Source organism: Scomber japonicus, chromosome 10 (assembly GCF_027409825.1).
Source record: "Scomber japonicus isolate fScoJap1 chromosome 10, fScoJap1.pri, whole genome shotgun sequence".
Lineage (NCBI taxonomy): Eukaryota > Metazoa > Chordata > Actinopteri > Scombriformes > Scombridae > Scomber > Scomber japonicus.
Window position 1 is genome coordinate 27,323,022 of NC_070587.1, and position 22,447 is coordinate 27,345,468.

At 37.5% G+C, this 22,447-nt stretch overlaps 2 protein-coding genes across 2 annotated transcripts in view; both read right to left on the bottom strand.

Annotated features, from left to right (window-relative positions):
* hace1 (HECT domain and ankyrin repeat containing E3 ubiquitin protein ligase 1) overlaps positions 1–6,380 on the bottom strand; it is a 38,071-nt gene extending 31,691 nt beyond the window's left edge. The window contains exons 1-4 of the mRNA XM_053326676.1: positions 6,166–6,380; positions 5,277–5,331; positions 4,631–4,720; positions 2,641–2,745 (exon numbers count right to left, since the gene is read on the bottom strand). Coding sequence (XP_053182651.1) covers positions 2,641–2,745; positions 4,631–4,720; positions 5,277–5,331; positions 6,166–6,256 — 341 coding nt within the window. The 5' untranslated portion in view covers positions 6,257–6,380. The remainder of the gene's footprint in view (positions 1–2,640; positions 2,746–4,630; positions 4,721–5,276; positions 5,332–6,165) is intronic.
* Positions 6,381–10,028: 3,648 nt separating this feature from the next.
* On the bottom strand, positions 10,029–21,677 carry bves (blood vessel epicardial substance). Its single transcript, XM_053327176.1, has 7 exons — positions 21,449–21,677; positions 18,259–18,383; positions 17,619–17,806; positions 15,339–15,447; positions 14,975–15,142; positions 14,030–14,171; positions 10,029–10,240 (listed from the first exon to the last, which is right to left on the bottom strand). Exons 1-7 carry the CDS (start codon positions 21,675–21,677, stop codon positions 10,110–10,112), a joined length of 1,092 nt encoding a protein of 363 aa, XP_053183151.1. The 3' UTR covers positions 10,029–10,109.
* Between the last annotated feature and the right edge of the window lie 770 nt (positions 21,678–22,447).

Here is a 22,447-nt window from a genome sequence, read left to right on the forward strand (position 1 = left end):
TATTACTTAACTCCAGAGCTTCAGTTCAGGTCAGGTTCAGCCTTTATTTTGACATAAAGTAGCACAAGTGAGTGTGTGTCAAAGAACACACACACAGTCCAGACAGGAAGTAATTGGACAGTTACACATTATTTCTTCTTACAGCTGATGAATTCTTGTGTATCAGCCCAATTATAGGAACTATGTTTTAAAAGAGCTCTACACCCCCCCACCCCCCACCCACCCACCCACACTTAATCCTACTGTATAGTGACGTAAACCCACTCTAATTAAGCCTTTGATGTAGTATCCTTTATTTTTTTATTTTCAAATTAAATGTACAGAAGCAAAGATTCTGCTGTACAAAGCTATCCAAAATATTAACTACAGTGTGTAGGTGTGATTAACTAAAGGTGTGTGTGTGTAAAAACGTGTGTACATTTCAAAATGTGTGTCTACTAGGTGCACTGAGGCTTGTGTCTTGTGTGTGAGTGCATATTAAATGTGTAAGATAATACACGCTGTCCATTTAGTACGTTTGTTATAATGAATATGTAATGTGAGGCGTTTTAACCCCAGTGTGAGAAATACAGGGAGGAGAAAATGTAAATATGTTATTTAGCACACACATTGTGATTTAACAAAGCTGAAGATATGTTTCTGTCTATAAATAATACGTTTGAAGGACAACTATTAACCAGCTGTTACTATGGAGACGAGGAGACACAATGACACAATACACACACAACAGGTTTTTTCCACCTGTGTTAATATTATTGGTTTTATTAACAGCATTGACTTTGTCACTAATACTCTCCCATATAGCATATTTTTCTGGTAATTTTGCTATAACTCAATATATTTGTTAACCTCTTCCTCTAATTCCATGGGATCACATTTCATTATGCTCCAAACTCTCCATTAAGACACAAAAGCCTCATGTAAATACTGCTGTGTGCACCTGTTGTTATTTACACAGTTATTCTTTGTAGATCACCTGCAAAACACACACTAACCAAACGCACAATCTGTTGCACTGCACACACAATTCACTACCTTTATTTGGGATGTTAGTAAATCAGGCCTTTAGTGCATGATGAGTAGAAGCTGGAGCTATGAGGACTGTCTGATAGAAATGACCTGCAGGAAATGCTTCTAACATTAACATCTTCCAGTAAAGTCCAGTAGAGATATGCAGGAAAGACATCTTCTCCTCTGTGAATGCTAAATGTTTATGTCATGTTGGCTCAGCCTACTGATGTTAATGGGTGTGTGTGTGTGTGTGTGTGTGTGTGTGTGTGTGTGTGTGTGTGTGTGTGTGTGTGTGTGTGTGTGTGAAAGATCTCAGATTACAGGCTCAAAGGCTCGGTTAATGTCCACACATCAAAAACACAGTGTCTGGATGGTACATGCTGTATCACTGGACGAACCACTGACAGGCTGAACTCAGTGAAAACCTCCACTAATGTGACTGGCACCATTACTAGAGGACAGTTTAAGAGCTTTTCATGTTAAAAGATGACATATGGTTCAAATCAAAGCAGCATAGAGTGAGATACCTTCAATGTTTAACTCCAGAAATCCTGATCAAGCCCTGTCTTTCATCACATCCTCTCTGCTCATTTCTCTCAAATAAACTTCTAACTTTTGGTTAAAAAAGTCTCATTCAAGTTCAAGCTAAGATAAATGGTCAAACAGGGCCTTTATTCATCTGCACTGCAGAGAGAAGCAGCATTCATTCTAACTGGCTTCTATTATTAGAGAAAGGCTTTAATTCCTCTGTTCCCTTCTAATGCAAACTCATCACTTCCTGTGTTTAACTGTTGTTCTGATAAATTCAGTATTTGTCCATTTCCACAGCTCATTTCATCAGTGGAACATGTCAAGCTCATCACTTTTAAATAGAACAATTGTTTTCATTCAATATTTTAGTTCACAATTTTTCAAAAATGTCTTAAATCAACAGTCAGGAGCGCAAATGAACATTGAAACTTGTTTTTCTTGCTGTAATGATTCCTCCTGTTCATACTGACCATTAGAAGATCTCTTCATAATGTTTACAATGGAAGTGATGGAGGACTAAATCCACAGTCCTCCTTCTGTGTAAACATGGATTTAAAAGTTGATGTGAAGCTAATATGAAGCTTCAGTCAAATCTTCATCTTCTATGTTTCAACGTTACAGTGTTTTTAGTATCAAAGTCTTTTTGTTACTATACTTCCACCACAGCTCAACAGGAAACACTAAGAGGAGATTTGATGGTAAAAAGACTGTAAATGTGTCAGATATCACTTGATATGACTAACTCACACTGATGAAGCTCAATAGAAGCTGATCAGAGACTTTAAATGACTGTATGGACTCACTGTGGATTTAGTCCTCCATCACTTCCATTGAAAGCACATTAGAAAGAGATCTTTTAATAGTCAGTATGAACAGGAGGAATGATTACAGAGAGGAAAACCACTTTATTGTTCATATGGACACCTGACTGCTGCTTTAAGACACACTAGAAAACTGTGAACCAGTCCTAAAGTGAGTGAGCAGAGTGGTGCGTGACTCTGTTGATGTACTGATGGAATTAGTGATGATGCAACAACATGACCCAACATTTAACAGCGACTGTCTTATGTGCTTGTGAAAGCAGTGTGAGGTTCGTACCCGTTCCTGGCAGCGAGGTGCAGTGGGGTGCAGCCTGAGATGTCCTGGTAGTTTGGATTGGCTCCTCTCTTCAGCAGCAGCACCAGACACTCCACTGAACCACAGCTGTGGAGAGGAAACAGACTGTCTACATATGAAGAGCTCTTTTCCAAAACGCTATAAATCCATTTTTGAAAATATTAATAAGTCATGTTATTTAATTGTGTATTTCAGGTAATATCAATAAAAATGCAGTTGTTTTGTTTTGATTGAGTAAAGATAAATCACCTAAACATAACCCAACACACTTCTACTGAAATTACTTGGATAACAAAATGTTACATATACATGATATTTCATGTGCAACACAATTTTTTTCTCTTTTTTTTGTTAAATCACCCAAAAAAGTCACTGGCAGAAATGTTACTGTCTCTATTGGTGACTTTGTGTCCGATCCCTCTCCTCTGTCTTGTGGTGCACTGCAAGGTTTGGTTCTATTATTCTCATATATTTGCTGCTTTTCAGATCATGAACAGATTTGATGTTTCTTTTCATTCATCATTTATTTGCAGATATACAGATTCCCCTTTCATTTAAATGTAGTGAGAGGGAGACATACATGTACAATATCCTTTGGCTCTCCATACACTGTCTCATTCATTTTTGAATTTTTTTATTTATTTATTTTTTCAAATCTTTTTCAGGCACATTGGATCATAAATGTTTCAGTCAAAGCTGGATAAAAGCTGGTCTTCTTTGGTGGAATGTATATACTCTGTATATACTTAGTATAGGTGTCAAATGTTTGCTTCTTTTTGACTGCACTGATTAAAGTCTATATCAAGAGTCTATATGCTGGTAGAAGCTGTTGTTATGTGGTGCTTCATGCAGAGTCTGCAGATGTTTGCTCTGCAGATGTTTGCAGTCTGCATTATGATGAGTGGTTTGTTACATTGTTTTAAAATGATAACAGAATAGTAATAAAGTGTACATTCAGTATCTGCAGAGAACTAGGGGCATTTCTTTTTCTTTTCCATTATTATTATTTTTTCAAATTGACATAAAATCAACATACACACACACACACACACACACAATTAATACACAATCCATACACCTATCAAATACGACCCAGGGGTACACACACAAAATAGTCACATACAGATGCAGTCAAAGCATTACACATATCTGTGCTGGCTTTTTAAAAAAAAAAAAAAAAAAGTTTTCATATGAATAACTGAAACAAGATCATGCAGACAGTCTCTGAAGCCGTCCAGTCCTTAATAATAGTTTATAGTTTTTGTTGTTTTATTTTGCTAATACTGAGCCCTTTAATGAAGCTATTTGAATATGTAAAGGGAAAGTTAAAGAGTCTTCTGAGCATTCAAACAAAGCCACGTCTCTGTCAGGAGAAAGAGTTTTGTGATAAATCCCAGGAAATAAGAAATAAAAGGACCAAAATGAATGAATTTCAAAATAAAAGCACCATTGTACCAAAACCATCATTTGATTTACATTTATCACACGGAGGGATAAAACAGTGTAGTGATGTAGTCAGTGCTCAGTGGAACAACAACGGCAGAAGCTTTCACATTAAAATCTGCCTCACTGAGCCACCAATGAATGAAAAGAGAGTAATATTAGCAGTATGTGACTATCTGACTACATCATAACTATATCCTCTGTCTCTCTGCTCTACTTCCTGTGCTGTTGTGTTACACTTTTCAATTCAGTATTTTTAGTTTGAAGTGGCTTTTGTCCATCAGCCCTCTTTTATCCATTTTCTAACCACCAGGCCTCGTTCCCCACATCACACACTGTGTATCCATGATGTCACACACACACACACACACACACACACACACACACACACACACACACACACACACACACACACACACACACACACACACACACACACACACACACACACACACACACACACTTCAGCTTTTTTTTTTAGATACACTGCTGGGAGGCAGAAACAGAGGGTGAAATTGAAACATCTTACTTGGCAGCAATGTGCAGCAAACTTCTCTTCACCCGTCCAAAGGCGTAGTTCACATCAAACTTGGAGTTGAGCAGTAGCTCTGACACTGACCTGTGGGTGAACAGGATGGCAACAAGTGAATCATATCCTCAGGAGACAACCATACACATTCACTTAACTATGCACATGTAAATACAAAGGCATGACTCATGACTAGGCATGGGCCGGTATGAGATTCTGGCGGTATGATAACCATAAGAAAAGATATCACGGTTTCATGGTATGGCAGTATTGTGATTACAGCTCTAAAATGTTCCTAAAAGGAAGAAAAATAAAGACAGACATGTTCATTTAACCTGAATATACACTGTAATGACAGTGTGAGGGGTCATGATACTCTACGCTGCAGCTGCACCACCTGAGGGATTCCTGACCAGCACTTCCTGTCTTTGACCAGACAATAAACAGCTCATACCTTAGGAACAGTATGACAGAAAATTTGGCGGTTTCAGTTATCGTGGCTTTTTCAAATGGCGTAGGCTATACCTTGAACACGGTTATCATCCCATGCCTATTCATGACTACCAGCAAAACCAAATAAACACAACTCAACACATGCAGTCAGTCACACACTACACATGTTAGAGTGTGTGATGGGAATGTTTACCTGTGCTGGTCAGCCATGACCATTGGCATGAGTGTATACACTGCAGTCTCATTGTCTGTGAGGGGAAGAACGAGAAGAAGAGGAAAACATCATATCATAACAGAGTTCAATCTAAACATATTTAGTCCTCCATCACTTCCATTGTAAGTTCATTATGAAGGGATCATCTAATGGTCAGTATGAACAGCAGGAATCATTACAGTAAGAAAAACACACTTCATGTTCATTTGGGCTCCTGACTGTTGTTTTAAGTAGAAAGGTGGATCATATTGAAAGTGCTGTTTGTGATGCTGATAAATGTATTAATGCCTTTGTAATAAAGCAATAACAGGAGGAGTGTGTCTCCACTTCTACTTCCCCATTGCTCCTGCTGTCAGTATAATGTTCCCATCATGTGTTAATAACCAGAGATGTTATCCTAAACTAACATGGGTCAGACAGCTTCATAAATATTTAACCCTGTTCCTAATATCAACACAATAACACAGTATTAACTGCCAGGCATTTAAACTGGACATATTTACTAATACATACCTAAACACTCACATTCTGTTCCTATTCCTACTGTTTCTAAATGGAGTCTCAATTCCTGCTGTAAAGTTATACTAATAACAAAACCGTGTGTGTCCAGTATGTCCATGCTGACACACTGGACACACACACACACAAACACACACACACATACATACATACACACTGACACACACACACACACACACACATTTTAACTCGTGTAAAGGCAGCAGCAGAATGACAGTGACAGGCCGAGGCAGAGTGTTGTGCATCTCTATGATTAGATTAGCACGTGAACAGTAAACACCATTCTTCCCGCTGGCCGCTCGTGCGGTTTATAAAAAAGCCTTTCATCATGCCGGCGGCTCGTCGTTACCTTCCGGGAGTTCCACGGTCCTGGCCCGGCGGAGGGAGCGGGTCAGCCGGCTGAGCTGTACGTTGAGCTGCTCCATCGCCCGTTCCATCATAGGTGAACGGTCGACCGAGAGGAAACGGGGGAACAAAGCGTCGCTCGTCGACTTTATTTGTTCCCAGTGAGGATGTGTTGTTCCTGGGCGTCGTCCATGGGCGCTGACAGGGGCAGAGCCGCTTCTCTGACACTGATTTTTCCTCTCTGAGACACCAACAACGCTACTGCCCTACCTTTAACACTTCCTGTTTTGATGACGGTCAAGCGCCATGTTTTGTGGGTAGTGTAGTTTTTAAGGCTATTTGGCTTAAAGGACAGTGACAGTGTTTTTTGTTTGTTTGTTTTTATGTTACAGCCCGCCATCAAAACCTATTTTCCTCTTCCTGCAATTCCAGGGCTGCTGTTTCAGGAACGCCGCGGTTTCAAGACCCAATTTCTAGGACCCTATTTTTAAGGGTTTATTCCACCCAAATATTACTTTGACTAACTACTTATAGTTTTAAAGGTTTATTCCACCCAAATATTACTTTGATTGTTTTAAAGGTTTATTCCACCCAAATATTACTTTGACTAACCACTTATAGTTTTAAAGGTTTACTCAATTCATGACACCATGATTGTTTGTTAACATCAAACATTCTTCACATTCGGTACTCACACTCATGTCGTCCGTCTTTGGATAAACACCAGAAATGGCAGCCTCCAGCCACAAGTCAACCAATTCATTAAGAAAATTTAGGGTCTTGGAAATGTGGTCCTGTAACTGCAGCCTCTGGTATTGCAGGAATCACCTAATTCCATCAGACTGCCTCACAGGAAGCTAATGGATTATTTCCCTCCTTATTAGAGAAAGCTGAAACAGCTGCTTCACCACAGGACAGTACAGTCAACATTAAATTGCTTCTGTTTGAATCAATAATGCATTGTTTTCACACAGGATCATTTTAACAGCCTGCTGAATCAATAGCTGTGTAAAACTTGCTCATTTCTGTCAATCTATAGAAGGAAATTGTGTTAATTAACTCATTTACTATAGTCTAGTCAATTATTCTAAAACTACAAATGGTGAGCTAAATGAGAAGTTAAAATGATATATTATGATCATTTTAAAGATCTGGGTGTACTATGTGAAAGGGTCAGACTTGATGTTCAGAGGACAAAGTGAAAGCATTTGTAAAATCCAGCTTGTCTTCAGCTGACCGGGGAAAAAGTAGTAGCTTCCCTTGTTATGTTGTCTAGATTATTGCATTACATTAGACTCTGGGCTCAGCCTAAACACAGTCTACAGTACTTAGTAGAAAGCAGCAGCACAGCTTCTAAGTGGCTCCAAGGAATCTATAATATACTGTATGTTATAGATTCCTTGAGTGTGTCCGGGAAGTATGAGCACATTATTACTATTTAGCTGTCCTGCATTGTCTCACATTTATTTTAAGAACTCTTATTGTTAATGAATAAAGCTTTTTACAGTACATTCCATTCCATACACTACATTATTATTTTAAATTCAACTTTTTATTTAGTGATCTTGTACTTAATGCATCTATTGTATCTTATTTCTTCCATTCTTTGTATTCTATTTGTGCTTTAACTCTGCTTATTAACTTGTGCAGCACTGTGTAACCTTGTTAAGAGAGGTGCTAAATAAAGATGATCAGAATAATAAAACTTATATAAATACATAAAGAAAAACACAAACATGTACACAGACATACATGGAATGATAAAGAATATCAGCAGTCATGTATATACTCATAAAGTGGAGCTGTAGCACAGGTCATTTAAAAGAGTTAAACACATATTGAACAGCATTTTTTGATAATTGATTTTGGTGTTATTACTAGTATGATAAAGGCTACTGTAGTTCATAGCGTAATGCAAAAGCTTAAAATGACATATTTTATATGTAAAAAAGGTATTTTGAGAAATTGTATTGCTGTTTAATTTGGCAGGTGTGTGGTCTCATAAATAGATCCTACTCTTCAATTACTGCAGAGAGCAAGAGTGATCCAACTTATTTGATCTTGTTGTATTAACAAATAGTTCTTACTAATTCATGAAATGATGAAATATGCCCTGTTAATAAAGTAGAAGTACTTATTTATTTTTCCCTGGGCTGAAGAAAGATGAATGACTTGTTGAGATGTTTTTACTGAGCAGCACTGACTGCTTTCATCTGTGACTTTATTAAACAACTGAGCATGCATGGCATATTATGGCCACCGGGGGGCACTGTAATCTTACAAATAATACACATACAGCACTTCCTTCACATCCACAAATGTAAATTTGCCAAAGTGAAACCTCTTTTCTGTGTTATTATGAAATAGCTGGAAATGTATTTTAAGTTAAAAAACAAACAAACAAGGAAGCTATGAAAACTATGAGACTGTGTTCCTACTTCAATATCTTTAATTCTATTTAATTTTTCTTTACTTCCTCTTGCATATTTTTATTTTTGTATGATTTATTTGTTTTTCATGTATTATTAATGTAATGTTTATCCTTTTATTTATATGTTTACTGTACTGTTACTGTGTATGTTTTGTAAGTGAATGATAAATAAAGCTTATTTGAAAGAAAAAAACATAGAGTACTTCTCTTCCCTTTAAAAGCAACTGACTGTGGAGATTATACTGATGTGGAAAAGTAAACAACACTCCATTGACTGATATTTATTAGGGTCCATCAGTGAAATCACTAATTCAAAGTTTTACATACAGCACACAGTAGGACAATACACACACTTTCTACACACACACACACACACACACACACACACACACACACACACACACACAAACAGTGCACTGGCTTGTACCTCAACACACATTAAAACAATACACCACTAAACTCAGTAATAAAGACTGTTGTGAAAGTGACAATTAATGAGTTTGTGGCTAAAACTGGAAACTACTAATGTGTCTGTGTAAAATAAAAAATATAATATAAATACATCTGCATCAACACACAATCACACAAAACTGTTGCAATGAGAAATGTTCTATTTGTTCTGTTCTAGACGTTATCTGCAACTGAAAGAGTTTATGATCATGTCAAATATTACAGTCTTATACATTTGATATTTTCAACAATGGATGTGTGGAAACAGTGGACACAGTGTAAAATGCAACAAGAGCAGTAACAATACAGACACATAAAATAAAATGAGACGTATGTCCATGAGTCTTTTGTCCAGTTGCATGCTGGGAGGCCTCCCTACACACCTACTGTAGCGCAAACCTCACACAAACTATACTGATATTAGACTAGCTACCATATGTTTCCTCCTCCAACTTCATTTCATCCAAATTTAGAAAAACACTTTGGTCAAACTTTAAAATCACAAATACAAACTAAATGTTTTAATGTACGTTGAACGAAGAACAACATCTTCATATTATTTTAGTTTATCAGCCAAAATGGTTCATTTTCTTTTTAGCATATGAACAATTTTGATGAAAATCTCTTAAATGTGGCTATTTAAGAACAGTGAGTGATACCCCTTTTCCACTGAGCTGGAGCCAGTGCTGGTTTGGAGCTGGTGCTAGAGCCAGAGCTCAGTTGGTGCTAACCTGAGCACCTCTTATGAACCTGTTGCTTTTCCACCAGCAAGGAGCCACGGGGTTACGTCAATGTATAACGTAGCCTGTTCTGAGGCTCGGGCTGGAGCTTTGGCTGTGGAAAGGCAAAGAACCGGTGCTTAGTCAGGCTCTGGCTCCGAATCAGCTCCAGCTCCAGCTCAGTGGAAAAGGGGTATGAGACATGTAGCAGTGTAGAAATCTATGTCAGTGCTCTCTGACTGACTAACTAATGACATGGAGACACTGTTTCTAAATGACCTGACACATATCTTCATGTTCTGCAGTTTCATGAGGACATAAATCACGTGTGTGTTTTCCAGCTGCAGGCTACACTTCTTCAGTGGAGGTGCTGGACAGACGGCGAGGTTTGGAGGAAGAAGCCTCTTCAAAAACGTCGTCCTCCATGCCTTCTTCGATGGGCTTCATTTTTGTAGAGGTCTTGGTGCCAGGTGATTTTTCTAAAAAAAAAATTTAAAAAGTAGATGCATCATACTGGCTCAGCAACCATATCACCAACCCTTCTCCTTATAGTAAACACTCCAAACTAGAGCGGGTTATTATCTCCATCTTTTACACACACACGCACACACACACACACACACATACACACATACAACCCCAAACCCAGCACATGGACGAGTGGATGAACAGATACTGTGAATGTGTTTCCATTAATACCAACAGTTGCTGCATTAAAACTAGAAGGGCTCTTGTGCAGAGTAGAAATGGAGCAGCTCCTCTGCACTAAAAGCATTTTGAAGAGTAAAGCTGCTCTACAGGAGCTTTTAGTCTGTTCCCAGCAGCAGCACATGCAAATATTTGGTTTCAGAGAGTGTCTTCACTTCGTGCGTGTGTTGCATTCACTTTGTTTTGGAGATTCTGAATGAGTGATGTCACTCTGGTTCATCAAATAAGTCATGGATATGTATAAGCTGCTAGGAAGTGACTGATAGATTACATTTAAAATGAGTTTTGTTGTGATTTTTCTACTCACAAGAGACTGATCACTAAAAGAAAGTTCACTATCTGCTGGCTGCATTCAGACCAACAGTCAGTGCTGTGATCAATCAGTGCTGAGGGCTCCAGCAAAAAAACAAACCTCTGCCAAAAAAGTTGAACCTCGCTCAACTTTTTCTGGAACCTTTATGAACCAATATGTGTTTTATTAGTACTAGTTTTGGATATTTTTAGTGATAGTTTTTTTCAATTGGATAGTTAGATTCAGATTCAGATTCAACTTTATTTATCTCTGAGGGGCAATTCAGTTTCTACAAGTCCAACCTCACATAAACAAACAGTAATCAACATTTGTTCTTACACAACTATATCAGAGTAGTGTAAAATACTATACAATACTATATTAATACTTTACTAATACTACACAATACTATATTAATACTATACTAATACTACACAATACTATACTAATTACTACACAATACTATACTAATACTACACAATACTATACTAATTACTACACAATACTATACTAATACTACACAATACTATACTAACACTACACAATACTATACTAATTACTACACAATACTATACTAATACTACACAATACTATACTAATACTACACAATACTATACTAATTACTACACAATACTATACTAATACTACACAATACTATACTAATTACTACACCATACTATACTAACACTACACAATATTATACTAATACTACACAATACTATATTAATACTATACTAATATTACACAATACTATACTAATACTATACAATACTATACAAATACTACACAATACTATACTCATACTATACTAATACTACACAATACTATACTAAGATATATATACACAGATACTATATACAGATGTATCTTCTGTTATTTGCTTATTTTATTTAGTAATTAAAGTCTATATGTTGTTATTTAATGTGCCTTAATGTTTATGCCTTTCCTTTGTGCCCACATGTTCATTAAAAAAACATTTAGATGCCATTATTAGAGACCATAAAATGTGAATCAACATATTTCATTTGAATGATTTTGAATTCATTTGAATAATTCTAACAATAATTTAAACCAATGTTTCACTCTAATGAAATGAAGCAGTAATGAAGCAGATGTTAAAAATACCACACAGGCTCTGAACACAACTTAACAGCAGGCAGAATATGGAGCTCTCAAAGTGAAATCCTGATTGGTTTAAAGAAGCAATGATTTGGTTACATGGTGACTTGAGATGTTTGGGACATGAGGAGGATTGGGGGGGGGGGGGGCTGAGATAAAAGAGGTGCTCTTACAGTCCTGTCAGGGAATGCTTCAATCTGAGGAGTCCCAGCTGGAGGAGCAACAGGAGGAACACATCAGAGAAAAGCTGACATCATTTCTACAAGAGCAAGGCCACCAATCAGGAAAAAAAAACTGCTTCCACTGTGCAGTTCCTAATGATTTAAAGTATGTTTTCACATTTTAACAAAAACCTGACATCTGTCATCCCTCTCTCAGTGCTGTTGAAGCAGTACACTCCAAGGAAAGTACAGAAAGCTGGAGTGTGTGTGCATCATTCATTATTGTCCAGAGGATTCAATGAATGCTTAAAACATGTCAGCTGTTTTTTATACTGTTATATGTTATCATTTAAAGTTGTTGCACCTGTTATTAACATAGCATTTTGAAAGCTAAATCATTGTCTAATATGTCGTAGTGTTGTTGTGACTAACAGCAGATTATTTAAAGCCCATTCAGACTATGAATATTATATTTTAGTAGCAATCCTTAGTTGCTGCTTTCTCAACCAAAATCTGTCAAATGTATAAAGATTAAAGTAAAAATATATTTTGTGAGGTTCTCCAACACAGATGAATATTTATCTTGATTTTGAAAATATCTCTATTCATTTGTTTAATGGATAGAAACATCCAGTCTTTATGATGAGCAGCAGTCAATAGTCTGACTGTTAATTAGAGGAAACCTGTTAATGTGGATGTGCAGGTGTGCGTTTGGCACTGATGACTACTTATTACTGTGCTGATAATTGCTCTGCTCTATTTTTCTGCCACTTTAACAGAGCTGTTGACAAGCTGACATATTCCAGTGTTAACAGGATGGAGGACACATTATCACTAAATATCACATATTTCATATTCAGCCATACATAGTCACATTTATCTGTTAACAAACAGAAAGTTTTTGTTTTTATGAGGAAGATTAGGAAAAGGTGTCATCACACTGTCATACAAGCAATATATTTTATTTTACACCATTATGCATGTTACTACTTACAGTACTAATGGTTTTGTGTAAACGTTCCTTTAATGAACACTGATTCTGGGAGATTGTCTCAATGTAAATGTGCCTGTATGGATCCTACAATGTTATGTAATATTGATATCCTAGCTTGTGTCATTGAGTCCTTCCACACATGCATTGAAACCTGGAACAATAATGTGTGTCTAATTTATATCTACAAGTTTCTACTAGTATAATTACCATGTTAAAATACACATTTGTTTATTGTATATGTTTAAGGGTTTCTGTTTGTTGTGTATATTACACATCTGTTTGCTTCTGTTTGCTGCTGTAACAAGTGAATTCCCCTGTTGTGGGATAAATGAAATACAATCTCATCTACAGTACATAAAATGACATCTCTTCTATCTCCTTTATTAAAACATTCCAGAATATATATGCAAATATTTTTTGTTTTTCACTTCAGTCCTGTTGGACACTAGATGTCTCCTACTTCACTGTAAAATCAGTTCTCAGTGTTTGTGCACTGGACGCTTCAAGTTTCCTGCTCCTCTAAAATCAGATTTGTAATGAGCACAGACAAACCTGACGCATAAAGATTTAACTGGAGGAACAAGAAGAAACACATATGTTTCAGTGGAGGACTTTAAGACTAGATGTGATTGTATGATTCACAGATTCACACTAATAGGGTTCTTTTAGGTTTGGATTTCTAAAAGCATTGGGTTTAGATAGATAGATCTTTACTGCCATTGCAGGTGTACAGTGAAGCTCTGTTTGAGCAGTCCAATGCAGGATAAAAATATAAAATATATACACATAACACTAATACACACACACGCGCCCCAAACACATCTCACCCATACCCATGACCACATACACATTCATACCCATACCCATAAAAACTTTCAAATATGTGTTACAGAGACATTGACTAAAACTAAAGGAATCATCTGCCATAAACTTGGTGTCCTCCACTAAAGTAGAAACACATTAAAACACCTCGCTCAGTGATCATGTGACTTACGGCTAGAGGAGCTAGCAGATCCTCCTCTTAGTATCTGGTTGATGACGTCATCAGTGTCGCTGGTGCTGGCCATGCTGTTCCTCATCTGCGTCATAGACAGCTGAGAGCACATACTGGGCTCGCGGTCCATCTTCTTCACTGCCTGGGATACATCAACCACCACCACCACCACCATCATCATCATCATCATCATCATCATCATCATCACCATCATCATCTTCATCATCATCATCATCAGTACAAGCATTTTTTTTAAATGCTTGCAGTGCTTAAAGTCCGTGTAAAGTAAGAATAAATATGTGTTGTGAGTTTGACATACCACAGAAAAGTGTGTTGTTAACCACCCTGCCAAATTTGAATTATTAAAAAAATCGCCAAATATATGAAATTAGGCTTCAAAGTTGTGTAAAACTCAGCCTCTTTCTCTGCTCCCAAACGCTGTGGGCGTGCCCGCCGAGTTTGCTGAAACCCCGCCCCCTACCAAGTGTCACCTGTCAATCAAAGTCACCACCTCTACCAGAAACATGGACGCTACAGCTCTTTCTGCCACTAGCTCACCTGCTAGCTCGGCGGCTAACTCAGAAGCTAACTCAGCTAACTGTAGACTGTATTGGTAGTAGTGTTAGATGTAGTAACAATAACTCGTCACTAGGCAGGTTAACCACTGAGGAGAGCGGTCTCTCGGTCTTAAATAGTAGGGGAGGGACCAAGGGTATGCCACCACATCATGGATAACCCTTTTTTGCAGGCTCAGACAATCAGGAAAAATTAGCTGAGAAACAGTTTAAGACCCTATCTCCACAATTCAGTACTGCATAGTTATCAGCTTTTTCACATGTTTTCTGTAACCATTTTCCAACATATATATTCCGATATGTTTAGAAGTAAATCAATGAATTGACTTTACATAGACTTTAATGTGCCAGACAGCAGATGTGGACCCACCTTGTCACTAAGTGAAGGGTCATTGAGAGAGTACAGTTTGTTGGTGATGTCTTTGCCAATGAGGTACCTGAACACTTCATTGAGGAACGTATCTGACTCCAAGAAGTAGGTGAGCCTCTCTCGAGACCAACACATAAACTTACAGTTCTCCTCTGCCACGATGGTCACCTGTTCATCAAATCAGATAAAAAAGTCACCTCACATCTGTTTGCAATGATTGTTCTTTCTATCAAACACAAGGAAGAAGAGGTCATTAACACTTATGAGGAGATGAGAAGATATACTATATCAGTCTTAAGAAGAAATATGATAGCACAGAGTTTCTTCATTTCTTTTATCTGCATTATGTGTGACTTGTAATTACCTGGAACTTCTCTCCTCTGTGCATGGAAGTGGATCTGAACTCTGGAGAGTCGATGAATGCATTGGTGTAGATGTTGTGGAGGAAATGGCCTCTGTATGAAACCTTCATCCTGTCACACAGAAACTTTCAAGTCAAAATGAATCCATGGAGGGAAAATAACAAGCTTCAGGCAAAATAAAACCTTAGGATTAGGTTAAAAAGCTTTTATTCAAAAATATGGCTAATTTCATTAAAAGGAAAAACAATTCTGACCTTAACCGTTTATTGTTTATGCCTCCCCATGCCTCTAGTTTTTATAAAAAGACTTTTTGGAAAATGTTTTACCCTAGACTGGTGACGAAACATATATGATAACTTTATTGACATTGATTTGCAAGATAAAAAAGTCACAAAAGTAAAAAAAAATCATGTAATGTCTCCCAATAACCAAGTTTTTCAATGATGGTTCATCAGAGTTCAAAGGGTGAACAAACATTAAGCTAATATTTTATATTTTATAAGCTTGACAACAGTTGTCACCCAATCCTGAGTTAATGAGAGTATGTAAGTGGGTGACAACATGAGGCCATTTAAAAGTTTGACATTTTGAGGAATTTAGTTTGATGGGTAAGATGAAGACAGATAAAGACCACTGTACCACAACTGTAGATGGATACAAGAACTTTCACTAATCTGTAGAGGATAGCACATATTCATATTTCAAACCTTCTAGTGCCATATGTGTCGGTCCAGAGTCTGTTGAAATCAGGTCTGCTGAATCAGTTATCTCTTTGAAGTCCCTTCTTAAAACATACTATTATCAGAGAACCTCTCCTGATTCTCTGAGTTTTGATTTGAATTGAATTGAATTTTTTCTTGAATTGCTTTTATCTCCTCTAAATATTGTTAGTCTATTCTTGCCTTTTCTACCTTAAATGGTTTTTACTCATCAAATTGTAATTTGCTGCCTTGTGGAGCATTTTGTAACTTGTTTTTAAAAAAAGTTTTCAATAAATAAAGCTTATTATTATCACCATTATTTTTATTATTATTAGGCTCTATCAATCAGCTGAAATTTTACAGCATTAAACATGCTGGGGTTAGAATCCATACATATTAACATTACATGAAACTGAAAGAAATGCATCACAAAACTTTGTCCTGAACCTTCAGTGTGATAAAGTGAAACTTGTAAAGCAGTGACACAGACTGTCCTCTCCAGATAAAACCATACATTAGGTCATAAAGTGGACTTCAACATAGCAGACTGCTGCTGGTTTCCTATTTACTACAAATGTCACATTTCCAACCAGTCGGTAATTACAATCATCCTTTAACCTCCTGAATATTATTGTAGCCATTATGACAAATGTCACCTAGCTTTAAGGAAGTAGTACATTTAACCCACAAGTTTCTCTAACCTTAACAAAGTGACTATTTTACACTACATGTCACATTCACCCATTCACACACATCCATACACTGATGACAGGAGCTACCACACAGAGGAAAAACTAACCATTCATACACATTCACACACATGTTTGGGGTTAAGTTGCCCAACGACATATGGACATGTGGACTGGATTCCGATTGGTGGACGATCACTCTACCTCCTGAGTCACAGTCGGCCCATCACCCATCCCTAAACCTAACCAGACGTTACACACAGTGTGAAACATCATTATTTTTTAACAGTGATGTGTAATGGTTTTGAAAAGCACAGACAAATGATGGTGACCTACAAATTACAAAAGGAAGAGCCAGATTAGAAACATGTCTATGTTATTCTGGAGTCACGAATATTTGATTTAATCTTTATCTCATTATTTAAGGTGTCATTTTCAAGAGAGACCTGTACTGGACAACATAATGACACAGTACAGCACTGAGTTACAGACAGATGAGTTCATCAGTACTGAATACAAAATGTTAGTGAATGTACAAAAGTGTCAGGTGATGAACTGATTAAAATACTGAGAACAAGAACATGTTCACAAAGATACTCTCATCAATGCTTTTAAAATAAGGAGAATCACATCTATTTGATTCTTAAATTAAATCAAAAATATAAAGAAAACATACAGGCCTGCATTTCCACCAATTGTTTCATGGTCCATCAATGAACAATCCTGTAAAACTAGTGCATGGTTGAACTTGATGGCTAAGCCCTTAAACACACAGTAAAGGACCATATGGCTAGATCCAGGCTAGCTAAATCCCTACCAATAATCCAATAACAATCCCAATCTTTTCTATCATCCCAACCAACACACAGCAACATCCAGAGTGGGCACTTACTTTCCTTTGAGGAGAATGCTGAGGCGTTCGTCCACAGAGGTCTTGTCCTCAGCAGCGTAGGCCTGACCCTTCTTCAACGTCTGGATGGTGCAGAACTGTCCTGTGAGCCTCTGAAACAGAGCCTCCTGCACATGAAGGGGCTCAAACATTCGCTTGTAGACCGACCTCAACTCCCTGTCAATCTTAATCTGGAAAAACCGACAGAAACCCTTAAATGATCATTCTCATGAAAAGATGTTATTCAAGTAAAACGCAAACTTCAACCAGTTGGCTGTCTGAAAGCACATACTGCTGGTAAATTGGTGAAGGAGCACAGACTGAGGACAGGTCTCTTGTCTCATTATTTAAAGTCTTGGTCTGATTCTGTCAGCTTGCTGGAGGACCCTGCCTTACACTAAACCCCCCAGTGGCACACATGGATTTGATCAAACTTGCATGTCATTACCATAAAGCAGGACCAAACCCAGGAGGATATGCTGCCTCAGTCTGCAGACAACGAGAAAAACTCAACCCTGAGCCTCCGTATAAATAAACACACCGTTCCCCTCTACGCCTGAAGCCAGCGTTCCAATTTGGTGAAAGACTGAAATGTAAAGTGACTGTGAGAATGTGAATGAGGGGAAGCTGATGCTGAACTCACTGGCCTGCGCTTGTACAGGAGGTAGAACAGGTGCATGAAGTTGACCACAAGGAAGACCACGTTCCAAACCATCACGTCCAGGTTACACCTGTACAGCGCCGCCCACGCAATGAAGAGACCACATCCTGTCAGAGGGCAGGACACAACACGCAGTGGTTAAAGGAGAGGTTATGTAGAGACATCATACATGTACAGCTAATGTTGTAAAGACGTTTAAACAGCCTGTTGTATCAGTTCCTAAATCTAGAACACAATTAAATCAACACAGTATTGTATCAAGTTGTGTTTTTATGGAACTTCCAGCTCAGACTGCTAAAGTAACACCTTCACCCTTCTACCGCATTTTGTGTTTTTTTCTTTAATTTTTATGTATATGAATATTTTGTAAAATGTCCCTTTGTATTCAAGAAAATGGTTTGTTACACTCTGATTTAAATATCATTTGGTTGTTTTGTCTAGAAGTGTCTTATTTGTTGTCATGTTTTGATGTTTTGATGTTTTGTTGAAGAGTAGCCGATGTTCTGCTTCAGCTAATGGGGAAACTAATAAAATCCTAAAATACTGTCCTTTAAGACCTCTACCCCCTCCCAATGATCCCCCTCTGCTCTGACCGTTTTTTCTCTTTGTGTCAGTTTTTGTGAATACATCTGTACACATCTGTACATGCTGGAGCTGAATCAGATCAGAAAGATGTGAGTGGACAACATGAACAATCTTTAAGGCTAGTGAATGGACATGTGTGAACAGTCTGATGTCATCATGTCTTGATTGTTACTGTAGAGAAATAACATTTAGATTATCATGTAGATAGAATGTATCAGTCATCAGTTTGCCATTAATAACTAATATATCTATCTATCTATCTATCTATCTATCTATCTATCTATCTATCTATATATATATATATATATATATATATATATATATATACTGTATGAATGCCTCAAATTTAACAAAACAATAACTGATTGTTTCAGTTATACAGACACAGGATGTGATGCATCTGACATAGTGATAAATGCTCATCTGGTTCCTTTAATTACAACATTTTTGTTATGAAACTTTTGCTTATAAAGTCTCAAACTAAATGTTACATAACCTTTCAATAAAATAAATGTATTACTCTATAACTCTAACTCTAACAATAATTCACACATTTTCATTTAAATTCACACAGTGATGTTAATATATTTCTCTGGTTGCCTCTGAGGGAAGAACACGTTCACATCTGAAAATGACTTGACCTTTGTTGACACTGAAACACAAATAAACTCTGCAGGTTTGGGCTTGACGCTGTGTTGCTATGGCAACATAAACATCAGATCCTCCTTATCCTGATACAGATAATACAGAACACTTAAAACATGGATAACCAATCAATAAATCAAGTTTCAATCCAGCGTGGAATATTTACATGCAAACAAAATACGATATAAACAAGGAGATGTTGTCATAGCAACAATGCATTAAGATTGCAGTTTTATTTACAACTTTTTAAAGTGATTTTTAATTATGAACGTCTTCTTTTCTTAAAGACAATAAAAGACATATAGTTCTATAGTTACAACCTTACAGTAGATGCAGATGTGTATGCAGATGTGGAGAATGATCACTACTAGTTTGAACATGTAGGTTGTAGAAATAAAATTAAAAACAGGGCACTGAAAAAAAACCTGATAAAACTTTAAAACATTCAACTACAAGTTTGTGATTCTCCCACACCAGTAGAGCCAGATGTGAATTTCTATTTTATTTGAGTCACTTTCATAACTTTCATAATGTTTATGGATCAGTTATTTAACACCAACATGTTGTTTCAAAGCTTCCTCCAAACAACCACACTACAACAAGTATCTGATGGAAAATATATAAACCATTTATTTATTTATTTACTTGATACTTTGTTGACTTAAAACTTCCTCACTTCCTGCAACAAACATGAACACACTTCAGTCTAAGAAAACTGTGGGATTTCTTAAGAACAGAGCAGTGTGTGTGTGTGTGTGTGTGTGTGTGTGTGTGTGTGTGTGTGTGTTTGAGGCTGATGGTCACTGTGACAAGATTAACTGCCGTCTCTCCACACTCTTCCCTCTCTTCCTCTTTCCTTTTTATTTTCCCTGTAAAACCCAGCTGAGACGTTCCTGTACTAGAGGGCAATATAAATAAATGGCTCTCTTGAAATTACAACCACAATTCCCATGAATCCTGCCGCTTCCTGTGTCCTCTCTCCTTCCAAGTTGAAGATAAACATGTTGGATGTACTTTTTTTTTTCCATTGTCACAAGCTTTTTCTGGCCTCTGGCTCTGATAAAGAGTGTGTGAGGGGAGGGAGGGGGGCTTTTTCAACAAAATCCTAAACTTCCAAATGTTGCAAACTAAATCTTTAAAGACTGTGTAAAGTGAATTCAGAAATTTTCTTCTAAACACATTAAATAGGTCATAAATGTATTTCTAAAAAAGGTGTAAAAAGCATTTCAACCATTTAGATTTGAATTGTGGAGCTAGGTTTCACAAACTGTGTTTCAACATTTCTGTGTTCAGGATTTAGTGGGCGGTCTAAATGATTAGCATAAACCCACCCCTGCTGCTGTAGAGGTATAAATACATTCAGCGCACACTACTACTACAACCAACTACATTTAGTCAGTTAGCGGAGTTAGCGGCTGACCTAGCCGCTGAGTTAGCCGCTGAGTTAGCAGCTGAGTTAGCAGCAGAGTTAGCAGCAGAGTTAGCAGCAGAAAGCTCTCAGACGTAACGTCCATGTTTCTGGTAGAGGTGGTGACTTTGATTGACAGGTGACACTTGGTAGGGGGCGGGGTTTCAGTGAACTTTCAGTGAGCCACGCCTTCAGCGTTTGGTAGCAGAGTCTGCTTTTTACACAACTTTGAAGCCTAATTTCATATGTTTGGCGATTTTTTAATCATTCAAATTTGGCAGGGTGGTTAACAACACACTTTTCTGTGGTACGTTAAACCCAGAACACGTATTTATTCTTACTTTACACAGACTTTAACAAGCCTGTGGCAGGACGCTTCTGACAGCGTAAAGATACACATGAAGAGGCTGAGATAAATTTAGCTTTCTCTAATATTCCCCGTAGTATTATCACAGCAGGAATGCCATCAGCAAGAGTTTGGGGGTGGGGTGAGAGTTAAGGGAGGGGGAGGGGATTGGGGGTGGGGGGGCTGACCTGTCATCAGCAGGGAGCGCAGTAGGATCATGTGCAGGTTCATTGTGGTTGGGATGACCAGGCCCAGCAGGAGGGACAGGTTGCCCAGGTGGAAGAGCAGGTGTTGGGTCTGCTCCCACTCCTCACAGGAAGTGGCGTTGGGCTCCACGCTTGGGAGTCCAGGAGTGGCTGATGGGAAGGGGGGCAGCGTGGTAAGGAGGAGGGGGGGCAGCCCTGGTGTAGAAGACATCCTTGCAACGGGGTCACCTTGGAGAGCAGGGCGAGGATGGAGAACAGGTGAGCAGAGAGTGATGAAGCACTACAGGCTGAAAATAATGTAACATTGAGGTGACACAGATGTGATCTTTAGATGAAAGTGATGAACTGTTGATTATGTTAAATGTTACCTGACATGTTTGTAACTTCAAGCTGCATTATGTGATTTTTTGTTCACTTAAGGAGGCTGAATGAGTTGTAGACGCCATCATTTGATCACATAATAAAGTTTATATGACTAACATGTTTTATTACAGTTCCAGCAGCAGAGCAACATTAGCAGTCTGTGACTTAAAAAAAAATAGAATAGAATAGAAAAATAGAAAAAATACATTTTTAAATAGATACATGAGTTGCCTTTTGATTTTAATCTTCATCCTTAATCATGAGATGGATGCTGAGTTCAGAACAGAGGAGTCTATCTGTTGAACATACATGTGCTTTATTGAGGAAAAAGCTCCAACTCTCAGTCAGTGACCAAAATAACTGTGAAACCATAAAACTGTCTTTCTGTGGAGAATAAAATGGACATTTGTAATAAAAAGAAAAATCCATGACATTAAAAATAAGCTCATTGGAAGAGTCACCTATTATTCTATTTGTTTTACAGTAAAAAAAAAACAAAAAAAAAAAAAAACCCACCATCAATACTTTCATTCATTTAGCTGATGCTCTTCTTTACTGCTTAACAATTATATATTTTATATTATAATCTATTATAACACCTGTAGCCTTTGTATTTTG

Bases quoted from the DNA above. Each gene is read 5' to 3' on its own strand.
- bves (XM_053327176.1), bottom strand. From the start codon at position 21,677: ATGTCTTCTACACCAGGGCTGCCCCCCCTCCTCCTTACCACGCTGCCC. The intron at 18,384-21,448 runs GTCAGCCCCCCC...GCCCTCTGACAG, and splicing joins GCGCTCCCTGCTGATGACAG to GATGTGGTCTCTTCATTGCG. The intron at 17,807-18,258 runs GTGAGTTCAGCA...CGGTTTTTCCAG, and splicing joins TCCTGTACAAGCGCAGGCCA to ATTAAGATTGACAGGGAGTT.